The sequence below is a fragment of the Lottia gigantea genome (assembly GCF_000327385.1).
Source record: "Lottia gigantea unplaced genomic scaffold LOTGIsca_128, whole genome shotgun sequence".
Classification (NCBI taxonomy): Eukaryota; Metazoa; Mollusca; class Gastropoda; family Lottiidae; genus Lottia; species Lottia gigantea.
In genome coordinates, this window is record NW_008707390.1 from 85016 (window position 1) to 101732 (window position 16717).

At 31.4% G+C, this 16717-nt stretch overlaps 3 protein-coding genes across 3 annotated transcripts; 1 reads left to right on the forward strand and 2 right to left on the reverse strand.

Moving 5' to 3' along the window:
• Window positions 1–4184, reverse strand: LOTGIDRAFT_54296 (hypothetical protein; the record flags this gene model as incomplete). The annotated part of the gene is made up of 3 exons (XM_009048737.1): window positions 1–543; window positions 1301–1390; window positions 3852–4184. Coding segments are annotated over 3 exons (966 nt in total), but the record flags the coding sequence as incomplete, so codon positions are not given.
• Window positions 4185–5590: 1406 nt separating this feature from the next.
• Window positions 5591–6785, reverse strand: LOTGIDRAFT_138684 (hypothetical protein; the record flags this gene model as incomplete). Its single annotated transcript, XM_009048738.1, has 3 exons — window positions 5591–5758; window positions 6030–6323; window positions 6618–6785. The coding sequence occupies 3 exons, from the start codon at window positions 6783–6785 to the stop codon at window positions 5591–5593; spliced, it is 630 nt and encodes a 209-aa protein (XP_009046986.1).
• A 223-nt stretch (window positions 6786–7008) lies between these two features.
• Window positions 7009–16717, forward strand: LOTGIDRAFT_91873 (hypothetical protein; the record flags this gene model as incomplete). Its single annotated transcript, XM_009048739.1, has 20 exons — window positions 7009–7081; window positions 7456–7585; window positions 7873–8019; window positions 8326–8463; window positions 8775–8914; window positions 9282–9511; window positions 9725–9849; window positions 10139–10260; window positions 10409–10494; window positions 10755–10851; window positions 11179–11315; window positions 11618–11803; window positions 12038–12193; window positions 12464–12658; window positions 12916–13019; window positions 13200–13265; window positions 13583–13733; window positions 14063–14152; window positions 14510–14698; window positions 16535–16717. Coding segments are annotated over 20 exons (2745 nt in total), but the record flags the coding sequence as incomplete, so codon positions are not given.

The following is a 16717-nucleotide window of genomic DNA, read 5'->3' on the forward strand; positions in this document are numbered from 1 at the left end:
ATTGATACCAACATATGTAAATATAATAGGTGCTATAACAGAGGCACAAACAGCAAGTCCAAAATAGGTACAGAACTTATATGGCAGCTCTATTTTGAGACATGTTTTAGTTTTTGGATCTTTTGGGTCTTTATTAAACAAGTAGCACAGTAAATTAAAAGTCAACAGTTTCATAATAAATCTCATTGTAACTGTGGCAACAACTCCAGTCAGCATTCGTAAAGATCCACTTTTTAACCAATCAAATTCCATTATTGCTGTTTGATATGGGAGGGTTGCGTTTGACGGAATGATATAACCTAGCTGAAAATTAATCCAGGTTCCTAACAACATGCCTGATGCCACGCCTAGAAATACTGTAGTATCTCCTCGTGCTGTACTCCATCTATCAAGGGTAGGATAACAAATTGTTAAGACTACACCTCCTAATAAGGCTAATAATCCACCACATTTGGTCATTACTATATATAGTACAACTGTTTCAGCCCATGGTACCATAATAAATAATAATATAGTAACTAATACCAACCCAGCTAATATATCCTGGAATAAATAATAAATCAAAATTCACATTCCACAGTGTAACTGTTTACAAAGCTGTCATTTGGTATCATGTTGGGACCACACTTTCTCATATTTTTGACCAATGCACTAATTACTGTTTTGCTTACGAAGGTGATCAGCTTGATGATATATTATAATGAATGACCTTTCCAAGATTCGGATACTGAGTTTCTAAACTAGGCATTAGCATGGCTAATGATGTTTATTTGGTATTTCATTTCATAATTGGACATTTTTGATAGTTATATTATATATACCAAAAAAACACCACATGCTCAAAGGCAAAAATCATTCGAATGATCAAGATTTCATGCATTTTCAGTAAAAAATAATGATTGATTGAACTGATGATTGCAATTCAATTTCATAAATTTTCATCCATAGGGCGTATACAAGGTTTAAACATTAAATGGAGGTCAAAGTCCTTTTAAACAAACACCCAATAGGACCAATAGATTTTTGAACATTATGACACCTCATTATGAACAGACTATAGTTTCTATCTATGGAGTCCATCCCTACAGCAGTATGGAATTTCACTTTTGACAGAGGTTGTTCTAACAGTGTTGCCTGATGCTTCAACGTAAGTCTCTACTTCATTAGCCAAATCAAGTTCAGAAATAAAAGACATAAAACATTAAAAGTGGCACATGATAAATGATATTTATTTGGTATTTACTACTGCATATCTATCTACTACCAGTATACATAATGTTATCTTAATTAACATACTTACCATGATTGTATGCATTCCAAGATAAATACGACTTAAACATACTAAACTACACCATAATATAGCTATTATTAATCCTAATAACACTGGGTACTGAAAATACAAATTATACTGCATTAATGTTTATTGTTTTATAACGATAATAACACTTCCCAAAATGGACGAGGGGAGATGGGGGCATTACTTAAAGGGACAGGTAGGTCAGTTTTTTTCACCAATCACACTATAGTCTCAGAAAAGGGAGTTTTTTAGCAAAGCCAATCAGTGATAGTGTTCAAAACTCGCCATCGAAATTTGAGCCTTCAAATCTATGTGTGTTCAGATTCGTCAATTTAAGATACCCTGTGATATTTAGAAAAGACATATATAGGAAAAGTGAGTAAAATTCCTAGTTTGAAGTATTTTTAAATGAATCATGCGATTTTTGTACATTACTAGTACTTCTGAAGACTATTTACATATATTCCAGATTAAAATCAATCCCCCAAAATGTAGCACCTGTCCTTTTTATTATGTCAGTCTTAAGAGACCGTTATTATTCCATCGAGTAGTCTCTTAATACAGTTTCTACTGTATTTTGACTCTTAAAAGAACTATAGTTAGCTGAAATTTAGCTCTATTTGATAACTATATCTCTTTAAGTATGAAATTTATTAGCATTAAATATTTCAACAGCCTACACTGACAGATATTCATACAAATCATATTTCAGATTATGAAACAACATGTTGAATAAGGATATTGATCTAGACAGTATATGTTACTATGGTTGCATTAATACAACAGTAGATGAATCTATTGAAAAATAGTACAAATAGTAAGCTTACACCACATAACCTGCTTCTTACTTTACTAAAGGGATCTAGTCCTGTAGAATTTTCATTTTAATAAATAGTCTCATCTTGTTTTTAGCATAACGGTAAATTGTATTCAAAACTTGTAATTGATATTGAATGTGCATATATCTATATAACAGTTTTCGAATTATCAAGGAATCTTTAATGGGCACAGTCTGAAGAACACCAGCTGGTGCTTGGTTATTGTTCAATCTCAACTGCAAGACACTTTTTTTCCATGTCCTCATTTATGAAGCTGTGATCACATGTTGATAATGCTTATTAATTAAATGAATTATCAATCCTGAGATGATGTGAATATTAAATACTATAAATAAATAAGCTTACTAATAATTAAAAATATCAATAAATAAAATGGTCTGAATTATATCAAATACTACTACATACTGATAAACTCAATTCAACTACTACATGTATTTTTATTTTCAAATGCTGCTATATGTAGGTAAAGACATTGAAAAAAGCCAGTGTTAAAACTGTTAAATGGAAAAAGAAGCAACAGAACATTAGAACAGTTTATCTACCTCCAGAACATGTTACTGCTGTTGTCTGATTAAGTTTTATAAATTTTTCCAGAATTAAGATTTCTTTTGCCTTTCAGTAACTTTAATCTCATACTAATATATCTTTTGGCCCAGATGTTCAAACAATATTAATGATATAAAATCCCCTAAAAATTTTGAATCTTTTAGTCTACATGTTCATTGAAGCATATATCTTAGTAATTTTATTGAAGGTTATCAGTTTGCTGATATATCATAAAAAATATCACCTCACCTCAAGAAATATTTGACTCATTTTAAATGTATGTAAAATTTAATCTTTTCCTATCAACAATCTGATATTATATTCCAAAAGTTTTCTGACCTCTAATTTTTAATCACCCCATCCCTTATCAATTGTTTTTTGAAGGCTTTCATTTATTTTGAAAGTAAAGTCCTTAAAGGTGCAGTAAGGCAGTCTGTCATTATTCGTATTTAAAAATGTAGAGGACCTTGTCAGATGAAAATGTATTGATAGATACTGCTAGAATGTGACCTAATATCATAAAGGCAATTGTGTACAAAGATATTAACTGTCTCATGTAATTAATATTGAAAGCCTATTGTTTATGTTCATAGGGTATTATAAAAGTATATGAAATATAAGCCTGTTAATGAGATTCATTATTATACATTACATACAATAGTAATAAGATTATTATATACATTGTAGTAAACCTAACATGTAATACCGGTATATAAAGTAGAAAGCTACCAGTATTCACCAATATTAAATATAATACTGGTAATTATGATTCAATAGAGTAATAGTCATAGTAGTATTAATAAAATTTTCTATACATTCGGTCAATATACTGATTAGATATAGAATTTCATATTCCATTACATGTAGTCATATACATATTTATTCTAACTATTGCATAATGAGATATGGTAAGCTATCTAACAGTAGGCATGTCATAAAGTATCTGCACAATGCCAAACAAGGTACCATATTGCAAACTTCATCTTATACCTTAACATTGTGAAGTGGGTAATGAAGAAATAAAAAAAATTGCTTTTTCTATTGAGCCCAAATACTCAAGCGAGCAAAACAATGCTTGCTATTAGAAAATTATTTATAGATTTATATTATGGGACATGGCCCCAGTAAGCCTTTGATCAGAATAATATCCTTGAACTTTAAAAACTCACCTCATATCTATCAACAGTAAAAATCAGCAGCATAAAGGGAATAGCAGTTCCTACCATGGCATGCGTTGATGGCATTCCATATTCTAATGCATAGCGATCTTCCAACTGAAACACAGGAGGGCTAGCAGGACGTGGCCAGCATATAACATCTTTCAACGATTGTCCAACATACATTAATAACACCCAAACTAAGACAATTTTTAAGCCAATTAAAGTATCAAAGTTCCACATAGAAAATGTATAAAATATAACATAGAAAAATTCATTTCCTAGTTCGGCTCCAAAGCGAAAAAGAGTAAAAATGAAATAATTTCCAATTTCATATTCTGGGCCATTGTGCAAGGTCTTTCCTGAGTGTTGAACCTGATCATTTTCATGTAATTTTGTTCCATTTTGATTGATATCATGTACAAATCCATTCTTGTATCCATTTAAAGTGCCATTATTTCTCTTCTTTAACCCAGATTTATCAATGGCTGAACTGACACGGCCATTTGACACTTGACCTGAATTTTGACACACCCTTCCTGACATGCTACAAGATGGGGAAATCTCATCACAATAACAACTTCCATTACACTGATTTTCTCCATTGCTTTCTGTAGCTCCATCTTTAAATCCTGACTTGTATTTAGGTCTTATATGACAAAACTTTTGAAAGTCAGCCACCGGTTGTGGGCTCATCAGAAAGTCATAACATTTTTTTGCAGTTTCCATCCTTTTTTTCCCGTCGTAGTTCCAGACTATCAATTGAAACACTTAGATTCTCTGTGAAACATCAAATGAGTCTACAACTACCTGAAGTAAGGTGTTATCACTGTCATAATTAACCGAGTTAACCGACTACCTGCTTGCCTTCAGTTCAACAGCAAGGGAGGTAACTCTTGTTTAATTATGAGAAAATGACTCACTAATGGTGTCTATTGTAATATTGAACAACCGAGCGATTTACCTGAGTGGTTATCATATAATGAAAGCGATCGACCTTTTATCTCTCTACACAATATTAAAATATAATCATTCGATATCATGATGTCATGTTTTAAAGGGATTTAGCTCTTTTTGATTTCCAATATTGCCGAGAGATCTTTACTGTGCACAACATGTAGCACATCGGGTCTTGGTTTATTGTCCCATCTGAACCCTTCTCCAACGCTTTTTTTCGTGGCAGTCCCTCCGACCTGCACCAATGACAGGTGAAGGTAGGGTTGAATAATCAGAAGGTATTATCTCGAGAATTGAATTCACGGGCTCTCGTTTCAGCGAGTACATCTCCTTCCCAACCCGAGATCAATGAAGGACGTGAATCAGTGCCTTTCTATGAAACATTTAGTGAGGGGGCGAGAAGGGGCCACAGACTTGTCAAGGGAGCTGACAGGCAATTCATTCCCTTTAAAATGTTACGTAATATTTGGGATCGGTATATTAGTCTCTTTATCCGAGATAATCTTTCACTATGGCCGAAGGGAGATAACTACATTTTTACATAAAAATGATTTAATTTGGTCTGTAGCAGTAATCTAAGGAAGACCATGAATATAAAAAAAATCATGCATGGTTTATTAATGGATATAAAACAAGTGTAACAGGAAATAACAAATAAATATTATATTTACACCACAAAAATGGTCTGATTATAGTTCAGTCCAGCATTAATCCTAATTTCATGAAAAGAAACTGTTATGTCACACAAACTTTCAGCCTGGGTACAGCATGCTTTGATTTTGTTCACATTCTTTCTAATACAACTTCAGAACAGTGCTTTTATTGGTGATGGTAATGGCTAAAAAACGCAATAACTGATCATCTTGAATATCATTACAATAATTATCAATCTGTTCTTCTATTTCTTCCATACTTTGTAACACTGATTTTAATTTCTGTTCATCCATTTCAAACCTCACCACCTCTGTTAACTACAAATCAAAATGAAATGAGAAATGAGTGTTTTTGTTTTATTATTGTTTATGTAATTCTTATCAGGATCATTGTTGCTGTCATTCAATTCACCCTCAATTCCCTACTATTTTATTAAACAATTAAACTATACATGTATATTATAAAACTTAATACAGTAATCAGATAATTTTAGCTGTCTAACTATGTCCTCTGTTTGGTTGAATAAAATTTCAATCAAAAGCTTAAAGTTACATTAAAATAAGCAAATTATACCCATACCTGATCTTTATTTTGATGTTCAGCAATTTGTAATTCCATGATGGCTGATGGAGTATTTATATCGTCTGATCTTCGTCCCTGAGATTTTAAATCAATTCTCCAAGACACTTTCTTGAGAGTATTACCCCACATTGTCTGTTCCACTATCTTATCATGAATTTTTGTTTTGTGAGTTTTCCAAAATTTTCTATAAGCATTCGCTTGCTGTTCTGTTAAAGCTCCTTCTCTCCGTTTCATCTGAGCTGTTAAGAAAATCTCTAGTTGTGTCATGTCCATATCAGCTGATACCATATTCTATAAAAGAAAAACACACAATATTATGTTCATCATACTGGGTTTTTCTGGCCGAATGTGTGACCTACAATAATTCAATAATCTGATCTCAATATTATGTTCCTTGTTATATTAAAATTAAGTCATCAAATTTCAAGCGTCAACTCAGAAAAAAAAAAGAAAAACTGGCTGAAGCTTTAGTGAACTAGTGCTTTGAGTGTGCTGTGCTTCAATAATGCCTGCCGATTTGCCTGTCTTGCAAATGCTACGCCCACTTTTTCTGAAATTCTTGCAAACGATGAAGGGTTGGTCTACCTTCATTAGGTGAAGGCATCGATTAACCAGATTTTTAAATTCATCTTCCTCAAGGTCAGGGTACAGTTCATTTTTTAAGAATTCGTCTGTCAGCTCTTCTTCACCGTAATAATTGCGCTTCGTAAGCCCGTTGAGCAAAGCGGAAAGATTTTTTGTGTTGTCCACCATTTTGAAAATCACGTGATTCCTCTCAATCTATTTGAAAAACAGGAAACGCATGTTTGTATTTGCATTTTATATGCTTTATGACATGGTTTCCTTACAGAAATTTATACTAACAGTGTACTCCAGAGTAATTTCCTCGTCATATTAATTTTCGTTTCGTTTTAGTTTTATTGGTCGTACAATTTTCAAAATGGCAGCCTCCTTAGTTGGAGTTAGAAACATGAATACTTCAATTTCGGAAAATGTGACTGCTGAACAAGAACAAGATGCTAACTCTGCTTTAACAGAACTTGATAAGGGTATGTTGCATCATTTGCTATATTTCACATCTGTTGTTATGTATAGAACAGGGGTGAATTGATAAATTGTACGAAGGGACATAACTCTTCATACCTTCTTGTGACATCTGAAGTAAAAACTTTGGTTTGGTGCGGAATAACTTATAAAATATTTGTTAATTTTTTCAGAGTTGTTTATGTTGCTTTGTTCTAACAGATGAAATAAGTAAAATATTTAGGTCTTATCTAATACAAAGAAGTTGAAGTATAATAATAGGCCTAGGACTCTTCAGCCTCAATTCTTCAGCTTCTTTTTAGCCTAATGGACATTTCTGTTATATATTTGAAATAAATGGATGAACATTATGAGCTATATTATCATTTTATATTTTTAGGCCTTAGATCAAATAAAATTGGCAGTCAATGTGAAGCAGTAGTTAAATTTCCTAAATTGTTTGAAAAATATCCATTTCCCATCTTAATAAATTCAGCTTTATTGAAACTAGCTGATGTGTTCAGAGCAGGGTAAGTATGATATGTCAAAGGTCAATTTGATTTTATAAAAAACAATCAAAACCATCAGTATTGATTGAAAGTGTGGGATTGAAATGCATAATCAATGCAATGATTATATTGATTTAGTAAATGCTATAATTTCTAATTACATTTTACAATAACAAAATATTTTTTCTGTTGAAATTGTGCTAAATACGACAATTGTAGGAGAGAAATATTTTGATTTTGATAAATACTTCTGTATCAGTCAGATGTGAATGTTTGTATGCTGTTAATCAGAGACATGAATTTTTCAGGAATAATTTTATTCGTCTGTGTATATTAAAAGTGACTCAGCAGAGTGAGAAACATTTAGATAAAATAATTAATGTTGACGAGTTTATTAAAAGAATATTCACTGTTCTACACAGTAATGATCCTGTAGCAAGGGCTATAACTTTAAGGTAACATTTGAATATATGCCTACATTGTGATATTGGGATGTCTGAAGACAACAACTCATTTATATGAATTTCAAATGCTTGAAAATTTGAATACTTATATCTGAAGGAGATATTGTATATAACTGCCTTTGTATTGCAAGCTTATGTGTGGTTGCAATGTTTCAAATGATAATGCTTGTGCATTAGAAACCCAGTCTAAGACTACATGCATTAAAACAGTAATTATATAATTCTGAGGCTTATCCAATGATTCAATGATATTATTGTAATAATTTTGTAAAAAAAATTTACATGTTGATATTTAAGGACTTTAGGAAGTATAGCTGGTATTATCTCAGAAAAGAAAAATGTCCATCACAGTATAACAATGAGTTTAGATTCACATGATACCGTAGAAGTGGAAGCAGCTATTTTTGCAGCTAATCATTTTTCAGCTGTCTCCAAGTAGGTGTTGATACAATTGAATTGAAATACAAATGAACCTGTCATTAGGTTGCAATCAAAGGAATTTTTAGTTCAGATCCTTAACATCTGCTATTTTCTTGACAGTTAATAAATATTGAAATGAAAAGTAATTTTAGACAATTTTACCCTGTTAGAAGTTTGATCAGATGAAAGGTAATCTTATTAAATGATAAGAGTTGAAAGAATTAGTATTGGAAGTATTGAAAATTGTTTTTGATTTAATGGATTCAGTCTTGCGCAGTGCAGACAGTACTTTTATCTTTTAATATAATAACCATGTTTTCTTGCAGGGTATTTGCAGCTGGTATTTGTAATAAATTAGCTGAGATGATTTCTGGGTTAGCTACACCAGTTGATATGAAATTACAGCTGATATTGATATTTCAACACATGCATCATGATATTACTACTGCTGCCAAGGTAAAAAAAAGTAGAAACATTTGGTTATTTTTCTTCATTAATCGAGTCAACTCAGCTATAAATAAGGAAAAAAGTTGTTATCAATAAGATGGACAAAATATAAATTGGAGGAAAGAATCCATTAGTCCTGGCCCCTGCTTCACCAAAACTTTTATTATTAAAATTGTCACTAGTTTGAAAATTTGCTTATATACTTTCCATGTTTATAGCAAAAATTATTTTAAGATTTCTTGTGAAAGATGGACCTGGTTGATTTTTTGTTTATTTCAATTTTTGTCTACCTGTTTTCCCTGTAAGATGATTAAAAAAAGAAGGAATTAAAAGAGTTATTTCCTTAATTAATTGTAATATATGATTTATATTCCAGGCGTGGCAAGTGTGTACTTCATTATTAGAATGTTATCCTGCCTGTAGATTTGTGATTCTAACATTAGATACCATGACACAACTAGCTGTCAGATCATTATTCAGTGTACAAGAACATGTTGAATTATTATTAAAATATTTACAAACAGACTGTCGACAACCTGTCAAACTCATTTGTCTTAAAAACCTTAAACAACTAGCCAAGATATCATCTCATATGTGGAAAGGAGAATACATTGAGGTTTGTATCTAAGTACTGAAGTTCAGGATTATTGACCTGTTATTCTTTGGTTAAAAAAAAGTCAAATTTTCTCTATGCTGACATAATATACCATTATCTTACAGGATTGATCAATTTTCTCTGGAAATGTACCATTATTGTCTTTTACTGACAGAAGGAATACATTTAGGGATACTTTCTTTCACTCATTAGGTTTAACTTTTGATATTCTAGACCATAGCTGAATTCACTTTATCAACTCCCAGTATAGTTTTAAAGATAAACAGTATTAATATACTGAATAGTATCTGTAATACTGTAGCTGTTAGATTGATACCAGTCTTACCAGGTAATTTGATGTTCAGTATCTTTTAGTATGTCTGTTTATATCTATTTGTCATAATGGTAAATCATTATTCATTGTGCCTTAAATGGTATATTGTTCACGGTGTATGAGGCAAAGGGCACATATCAATTCAATTATTGATGCTATATCTTTATTTGTATTTATGGATAAATTGCAATTAGTTTAAAACTGTGAAAATTCATAAATTGGAGAGGGAATTCTATATGTCACACATGAAAACAATTTTCATAATATATTATATCACACATACTTTTTTTTTTATCTTCTATGTTTTCAGATAGTAAATTGATGAAGATTTGTCAAGAGTACTGTTACCATGACAACTTGGCATTATCAACAAAAACTGTTCAATTATTAACCTTATTGGCTGGATCTAAACGTAAGTCCCACCTAATCATTTGCTGTGTGTCTTTGTATTACAGCAGTTTTTTCAGTCTAGGTTCATTTCCTAGTACAAATATGATATACACATAGATAACATTTCCGTATCAGATATTATGTTTAATGCTTCATTGTTCATTGACTGGCTTGCTTCATTACAGGTTTATCAGTGGACCTATCAGAAGAAATAACTATTATTCAAACACATCTTATATTATTGATTGGTAATAATATCTGTCCTATACAGGAACTAAAAGTAAGTTGCAACATGTTTCTTACTATAGATTATTAGATAATAATAGATAATTTCATGAATCATCACTTGCTAGATCTTTGATGCCTATAAGTTCATTTCTGATAGTAAACTCTGTTATTTTTTAGCCATGGTTAACTAGATTGTCTTATGACAAATCAAGTGAACTACAAGGAAAACACTTTCAGATAATATATAAATTAAAGCCTTCAAAAAAGAAATTTATGATATATTAAATAAATGTCTTCTCTATTAATTTTCAGTCAAGTCTACAATGTGCTATAAGAGTATGTAAAGTATCACCATTACATTGTGAAGGTTTTGTAGAGACAATGGCTAATCTACTACCTCAAGCTCAAGGTGGGTGAAGAAAATAAATCCTCTTTGTGATCTACAGATACGACCTGGTGTAAATGACTAAATCTACAAGCAAACCACATGTTTGGAATAATAAGACAATAGTGTGAACATTTGAGGATTTAAGATGCCTTTTTTCCTTGCCATTATAAGAAAAATACATTTTTGTTTCTAACACTCTAAATTCATGAAATTTTGATAATTTTATATTGGACAAAAAGTCACTTGATTAAGTAAAACATGGCTTATATTGGTAAAAGAAAGATTATTTTGAATACCCCTCCATTTGTTATTGCTATATGTCTAATTTTTTCTAATTTTTGATACTAGGGAAAGAAGCTGAGTTATTATGTGAATGTTTAGCATCAATAGGAGATAATAATAATAATAATATTCAGTTGGCTGTACCTAGTATTATATCTTATTTAACAGATAGTGTTCAAACTTCCCACATATCTAATACACAGGTATAGTTACATTTATTAACTATTCACATTACTTTTACTTTTAGATTAAATAGAAAGTACACTTGGTAGCATGTTAGTGATCAATTTCTTACAAAACTTTATTTGATTTTAAGGTTCCACTTTTAAGTATGTGTAAATTGATAGAACTTGACAGATATGCTGACTGAGTAAGGCATTAGTAATATATCCTAAGTTTAATAGTGCCTATTTTGTATATTACACATTTGTTTTTAAACCATTTCTTTTCACGTTTAATTACTCAATTTTTGGAAACTGTATTTTTATTGTTTGATTTCATTCAGGTATATTTATGTACCCTACTGTTTCAAGCATCAAAGGGTGCTACAATACCCAATCAAATTAAAGATCTGATATTACATTGTGGAGAAACAGCCAATCAATGGTTAGCTTACAAAATTGTTCGTCAAGCTATGAGATATGGTCAGTGTGGAATAGCTTATATTCTTTTACAACAAATCAAATCAGAGGTAAGGAGTTTAAAATTACATATGGAAATATCTTATTTTATTTCGCATACATCCAAAATATTGCATAAGAATTGCTTTCAAGTCAGATTTTGATTTTAATAACATCTTTTAACCAATTTAGAGGGGTATTATTTGTAGTAAAATGGGGATATTTTACTGAAGCTGATTAATGACTTTTAGATTTAAAGTGCTTGGAGTAAGGGGTTTAACACTATTGTTTGTATAAAATTGTAGGTTGCATCTGAGAATCTGTATTATTGGTTGATGGCTTTAGAACATCTGTGTCAAGTAGAAATCAAGTTGCAAGATGTGAAGGGTGATAACTCTAATTTATTATTATGTTCTTCTGCTGCCTTAGAAATGTACCAGAAATCACTTGTTGCCTTGAAGGTATGTATTCAAATATTTTATAGTTTACAAAGAAGTTTCATGCATGTATGAATATGATTACTAACAAGCTTAAATTTTTTTGAAATTTCCACCAATTATTATGCATAGATTTTTTGATTTAAGCCGATGTGTAATAAAATCTTTAGTTTTCTCCAATAATTGCTTACTCATATTTCAAGTAGTATATTTAACTGTCAAACATTTGTCTTGTTTAATGATCCTGATCTATTGGTTTTGTTCTTGTTTATCGTGGTTGATCTTTAATATTAGGCTGGATGTTCAAGTACGTTTCATCTGAAGTTTGCTATAGAGTATATTACTATTAGAATACAGTTAGTACAAGCTCATCAACAGTTATTATTGACCTGTAATACATTCCGTACATCCCCACCTCCAGCTATAGCCTCTGCCCTGGCTGCTAGTAATGGTCAAGACAGTGCTAGATGGAGTCAAATTATAGCTCAGGTAATTTTATAATTTCGTAGTAAATGTCTCCTGACATAATTTATTTAGTTATTGATAGTAAAAAGGGTGTGACACTTTTTTCCAAATTACTTGTGCAAAGTCCAGCAAAGATATTTGTGCACATCCAGAGACTTTATCCAAAGCTAGTTTAATGAAATTAACTTGACTATTTGTATTATGTTTTGAATCAAACTCAGATGTGCAGTTATATTTGCTCAAGTATAATAGCTTGGTTGTTAATATGCTTATATTTTCAGTTAGAGAAATGTGTACAAGAATATGAAGATTTAAGTGTTAAAATCTCTGAACTACACTGGTCTTCTTTTGATGCTGATTCTAAATCATTAGAAAATGTTGATATGTATCCTTTTTTATGGTCAATTATATTTTGTGAAAGTAAAATCTGATAAAATGGAAATGTGTAATAGTTATATTTATGGTTTTCGCGGTGTATAGGCTTATACAGTGGAGTAGGTGTACCAGCCCATGCACCGAGCAGAGCAGACATTTATCTTTGAAATTTCTTTAACAATATGGTAAGATTACAACAAAGCTGTGATGTAATTAAATCAAGTATAACAACAATAGTTTCTCTTGTACATACAGGGTAAGTATTGTGATACTATACAAATTCATTTTGTCCTGATTCTAGGAGTAGTTGATGCTGTTGTTAGTCTCAATAGCATGATATAATATTTTTAAGTTTTTTTAGTTTTAGGCCCAGTAGATTTGGATGAAGTTTACTTTATGAAATGCTAGGTAGCTGTTTTGAAAGAGTAATTGAAATTTACCTTTGTCATCTAAATCTTTAGTGACTTTAGTTGGCTTGGGCTGTAAACCTCACTGCCAGGTTACCCAAGTGGTATTATATCTTATTTGTATCATGTTTATCCATTTTAGAGTTGGATTATTAGGAGAAAGAAGAAATAAACAACAAATATTAGATAAAGATGTGGAGGGTTCAGTACAGATGGCTTTACAACAAATATCTTACAATCTCGAAACAACATTACATACTACACCTATATCAGATATGACTAGCAAGGTCTGTTTATTTATATATATTAAGCTTTCAGTGTTAACAAAGGAGTTAAGGTTAGGGAAGTAAGACATTTGCTCACTAACTATTGAAATCTCAGGTTCAATCTCTGCATAGGTCAAGATCATTTGATCTCAAAAATCAAATGGTTGTACATGGAAATTCTGGTATAACAAAAACAGGCCGTGTGTGGTTTTATCATGGAGCCAAAGTTCCACTCATCAAAGTTCTTGTACTTTTGAATTGACCATTAAATGCTACATAAATTTCTCTATGTTTTGAATTAATTTGAAGAGATCATTGGTATCTCAATTTCCAAAAATATACAATGCTATGAATTTGAAAGTCTCTAATTACAGATTGAGTTGTTGTCATCGTCTGCTAAGTTAATGTTACAGGCCTCTCATCCTTATCCTAGATATTTCTTCCAGACATTACAATATACTGCGGTTAAGGTAGGTCAAGTTTCAAATATATATTTCTTTGTCAATGTTTGCACGGGAAATATTATTTTCACAGTGGCGTGGCCAGAAATGTGACCAGAAAAGTGACGGGCCTGGATTTGTCTCCCCACTTTCAAAATTTTTAACAATTTACATAGTGAAAGAATGGCCTGTGGCCCCCCTTGAAAATTTTCTGGCCCTTGCTTGGACCCTTCAACTAATGTTTTCTAGAAACGCCACTGCATTTCCATTCTTATATTAACCTCCAGTTATTTTTCCAGTCATGTTTTTGTTGGAAATAGCCCTGATCCTAAAAATCTTCCATAGCTTATAATTTATTGTAGACAAATGCTTTATGATTATTTGCAGCTGGCGGTATCACCACAGCAGAATATACATCAAGAACCGATCTCTGTACGATGTGATACCCACATGACATTAAAAGTTGAAGGTGTCATACATCATAGTGACAGTTTATTTAGACAAGTTAAACAAGTTACTATTACTACTAAAACTATACTACAGAGTCGTAGTACAGCTTCAAGTTCTAATACGAAGGTGGGCTTTATTATTAGTAGATTACTCTGGTAAATAAAGATTTGTCTTCTAACATTGACAAGTAATTTGGATGTAAAATAATTCAGGATAGCTTCAAACCAAATTAAAGTTAAATCAATAATATGTCGACTTAAGGAAAATTAATAAAGTCTCTGAACAGGAAAAAGAAGTCAATATGGAAATATTTAACAGTGCAACGTTATATTGTGCATCTGAATTGAGTTCAATTAAACTGTGTCATATATCATACATATTCAAATTAACATAATTATTTCATTACTATATTTTCACATGTATATATCAAGCTGGAACTTGCTGTATAGTATTAATTCAAATTTGAAAAAAACAAATTTTACAAGTGCATTTTTATTCGCCCACATGAATATGTGGTCGTATATTGTCGTCGCCCCTGTCCGTCGGTCCGTCCGTCAACATTTCTTGTGAGCACTATAGAGACTACAGTTTTTATCTGATTTTGATCAAACTTGGTGTGATGATTTAGATTGATAAGATCTCGGTCAAGTTCGAATTTGACATATTTTCAATCAACGGTTTTTGAGATATTGCCCTTGACTTAGAACGCCTTGAAATTTGTTAAAAATAGTTTGTGAGCAGGATTGAAGCTACAGTTTTCAACCGATTCTGATGAAACTTGGTGTGATCATTGGAATTTATAAGATCTCGGACAAGTTCTAACTTGACGCATTTTCGATGAACGGTTTTTGAGTTATTGCCCTTGATTTTGTTAAAACGCGTCGAAATTTGTTAAAAATAGTTCGTGAGCAGGATGGAAGCTACAGTTTTCAACCGATTCTGATGATACTTGGTGTGATCATTGGAATTGATAAGATCTCGGACAAGTTCTAACTTGACACATTTTCCATGAACAGTTTTTGAGTTATTGCCCTTGACTTTGTTAAAATGCGTGGAAATTTGTTAAAAATAGTTTGTGAGCAGGATTGAAGCTACAGTTTACAACCGATTCTGATGAAACTTGTTGTGATCATTGGAATTGATAAGATCTCGGACAAGTTCTAACTTGACACATTTTCGATGAAATATTTTTGAGTTAATGCCATTAACTTTGGGTTGATCATTGGAATTGATAAGATCTCGGACATGTTCTAACTTGATGCATTTTTGATGTACGGTTTTCAAGTTATTGCCCTTGACTTTGTAAACACGCTTCAAAAGTTGTTTTTTGCCCTTGATTAGAGCTGTGTGATTTAATTGTTTGTTGTATTTGGGTTATAGATATTGATTTTAAAAAATTTTGTGGAATTATTCAGCATAAATAATTTCTTCAATATGAGAAAATTCATACTTTATTCAATAACGACTGTTTTATTATTTCTGACAGCTGCTAGTGGGCATATGTTACCTTGCAGCGCAAGCTATCTTATATCATAGTGTTTTTGTAGTAGTTTTTGTTAAATATTTTTGAGTTAATGCCATTAACTTTGGGTTGATCATTGGAATTGATAAGATCTCGGACATGTTATAACTTGATGCATTTTTGATGTACGGTTTTCAAGTTATTGCCCTTGACTTTGTAAACACGCTTCAAAAGTTGTTTTTTGCCCTTGATTAGAGCTGTGTGATTTAATTGTTTGTTGTATTTGGGTTATTGATATTAATTTTAAAAAATTTTGTGGAATTATTCAGCATAAATAATTTCTTCAATATGAGAAAATTCATACTTTATTCAATAACGACTGTTTTATTATTTCTGACAGCTGCTAGTGGGCATATGTTACCTTGCAACGCAAGCTATCTTATATCATAGTGTTTTTGTAGTAGTTTTTGTTAAATTATGATTTTCTTTTTATATTTAAGATGAATGAAATTACATCACATTTTCTAACCAGGACAATAGAGCCTCACAATGATTATTTCTGTGTCAACTTTCTACTTCCATTTCCTATTCTTGGTATTCATGGTATTACTATAGAGGCAGCCATTGTTGATGAGAGTGGTGCTGTGTGGAATACTGGACCTAAAGAAACATTGACTGTCAAA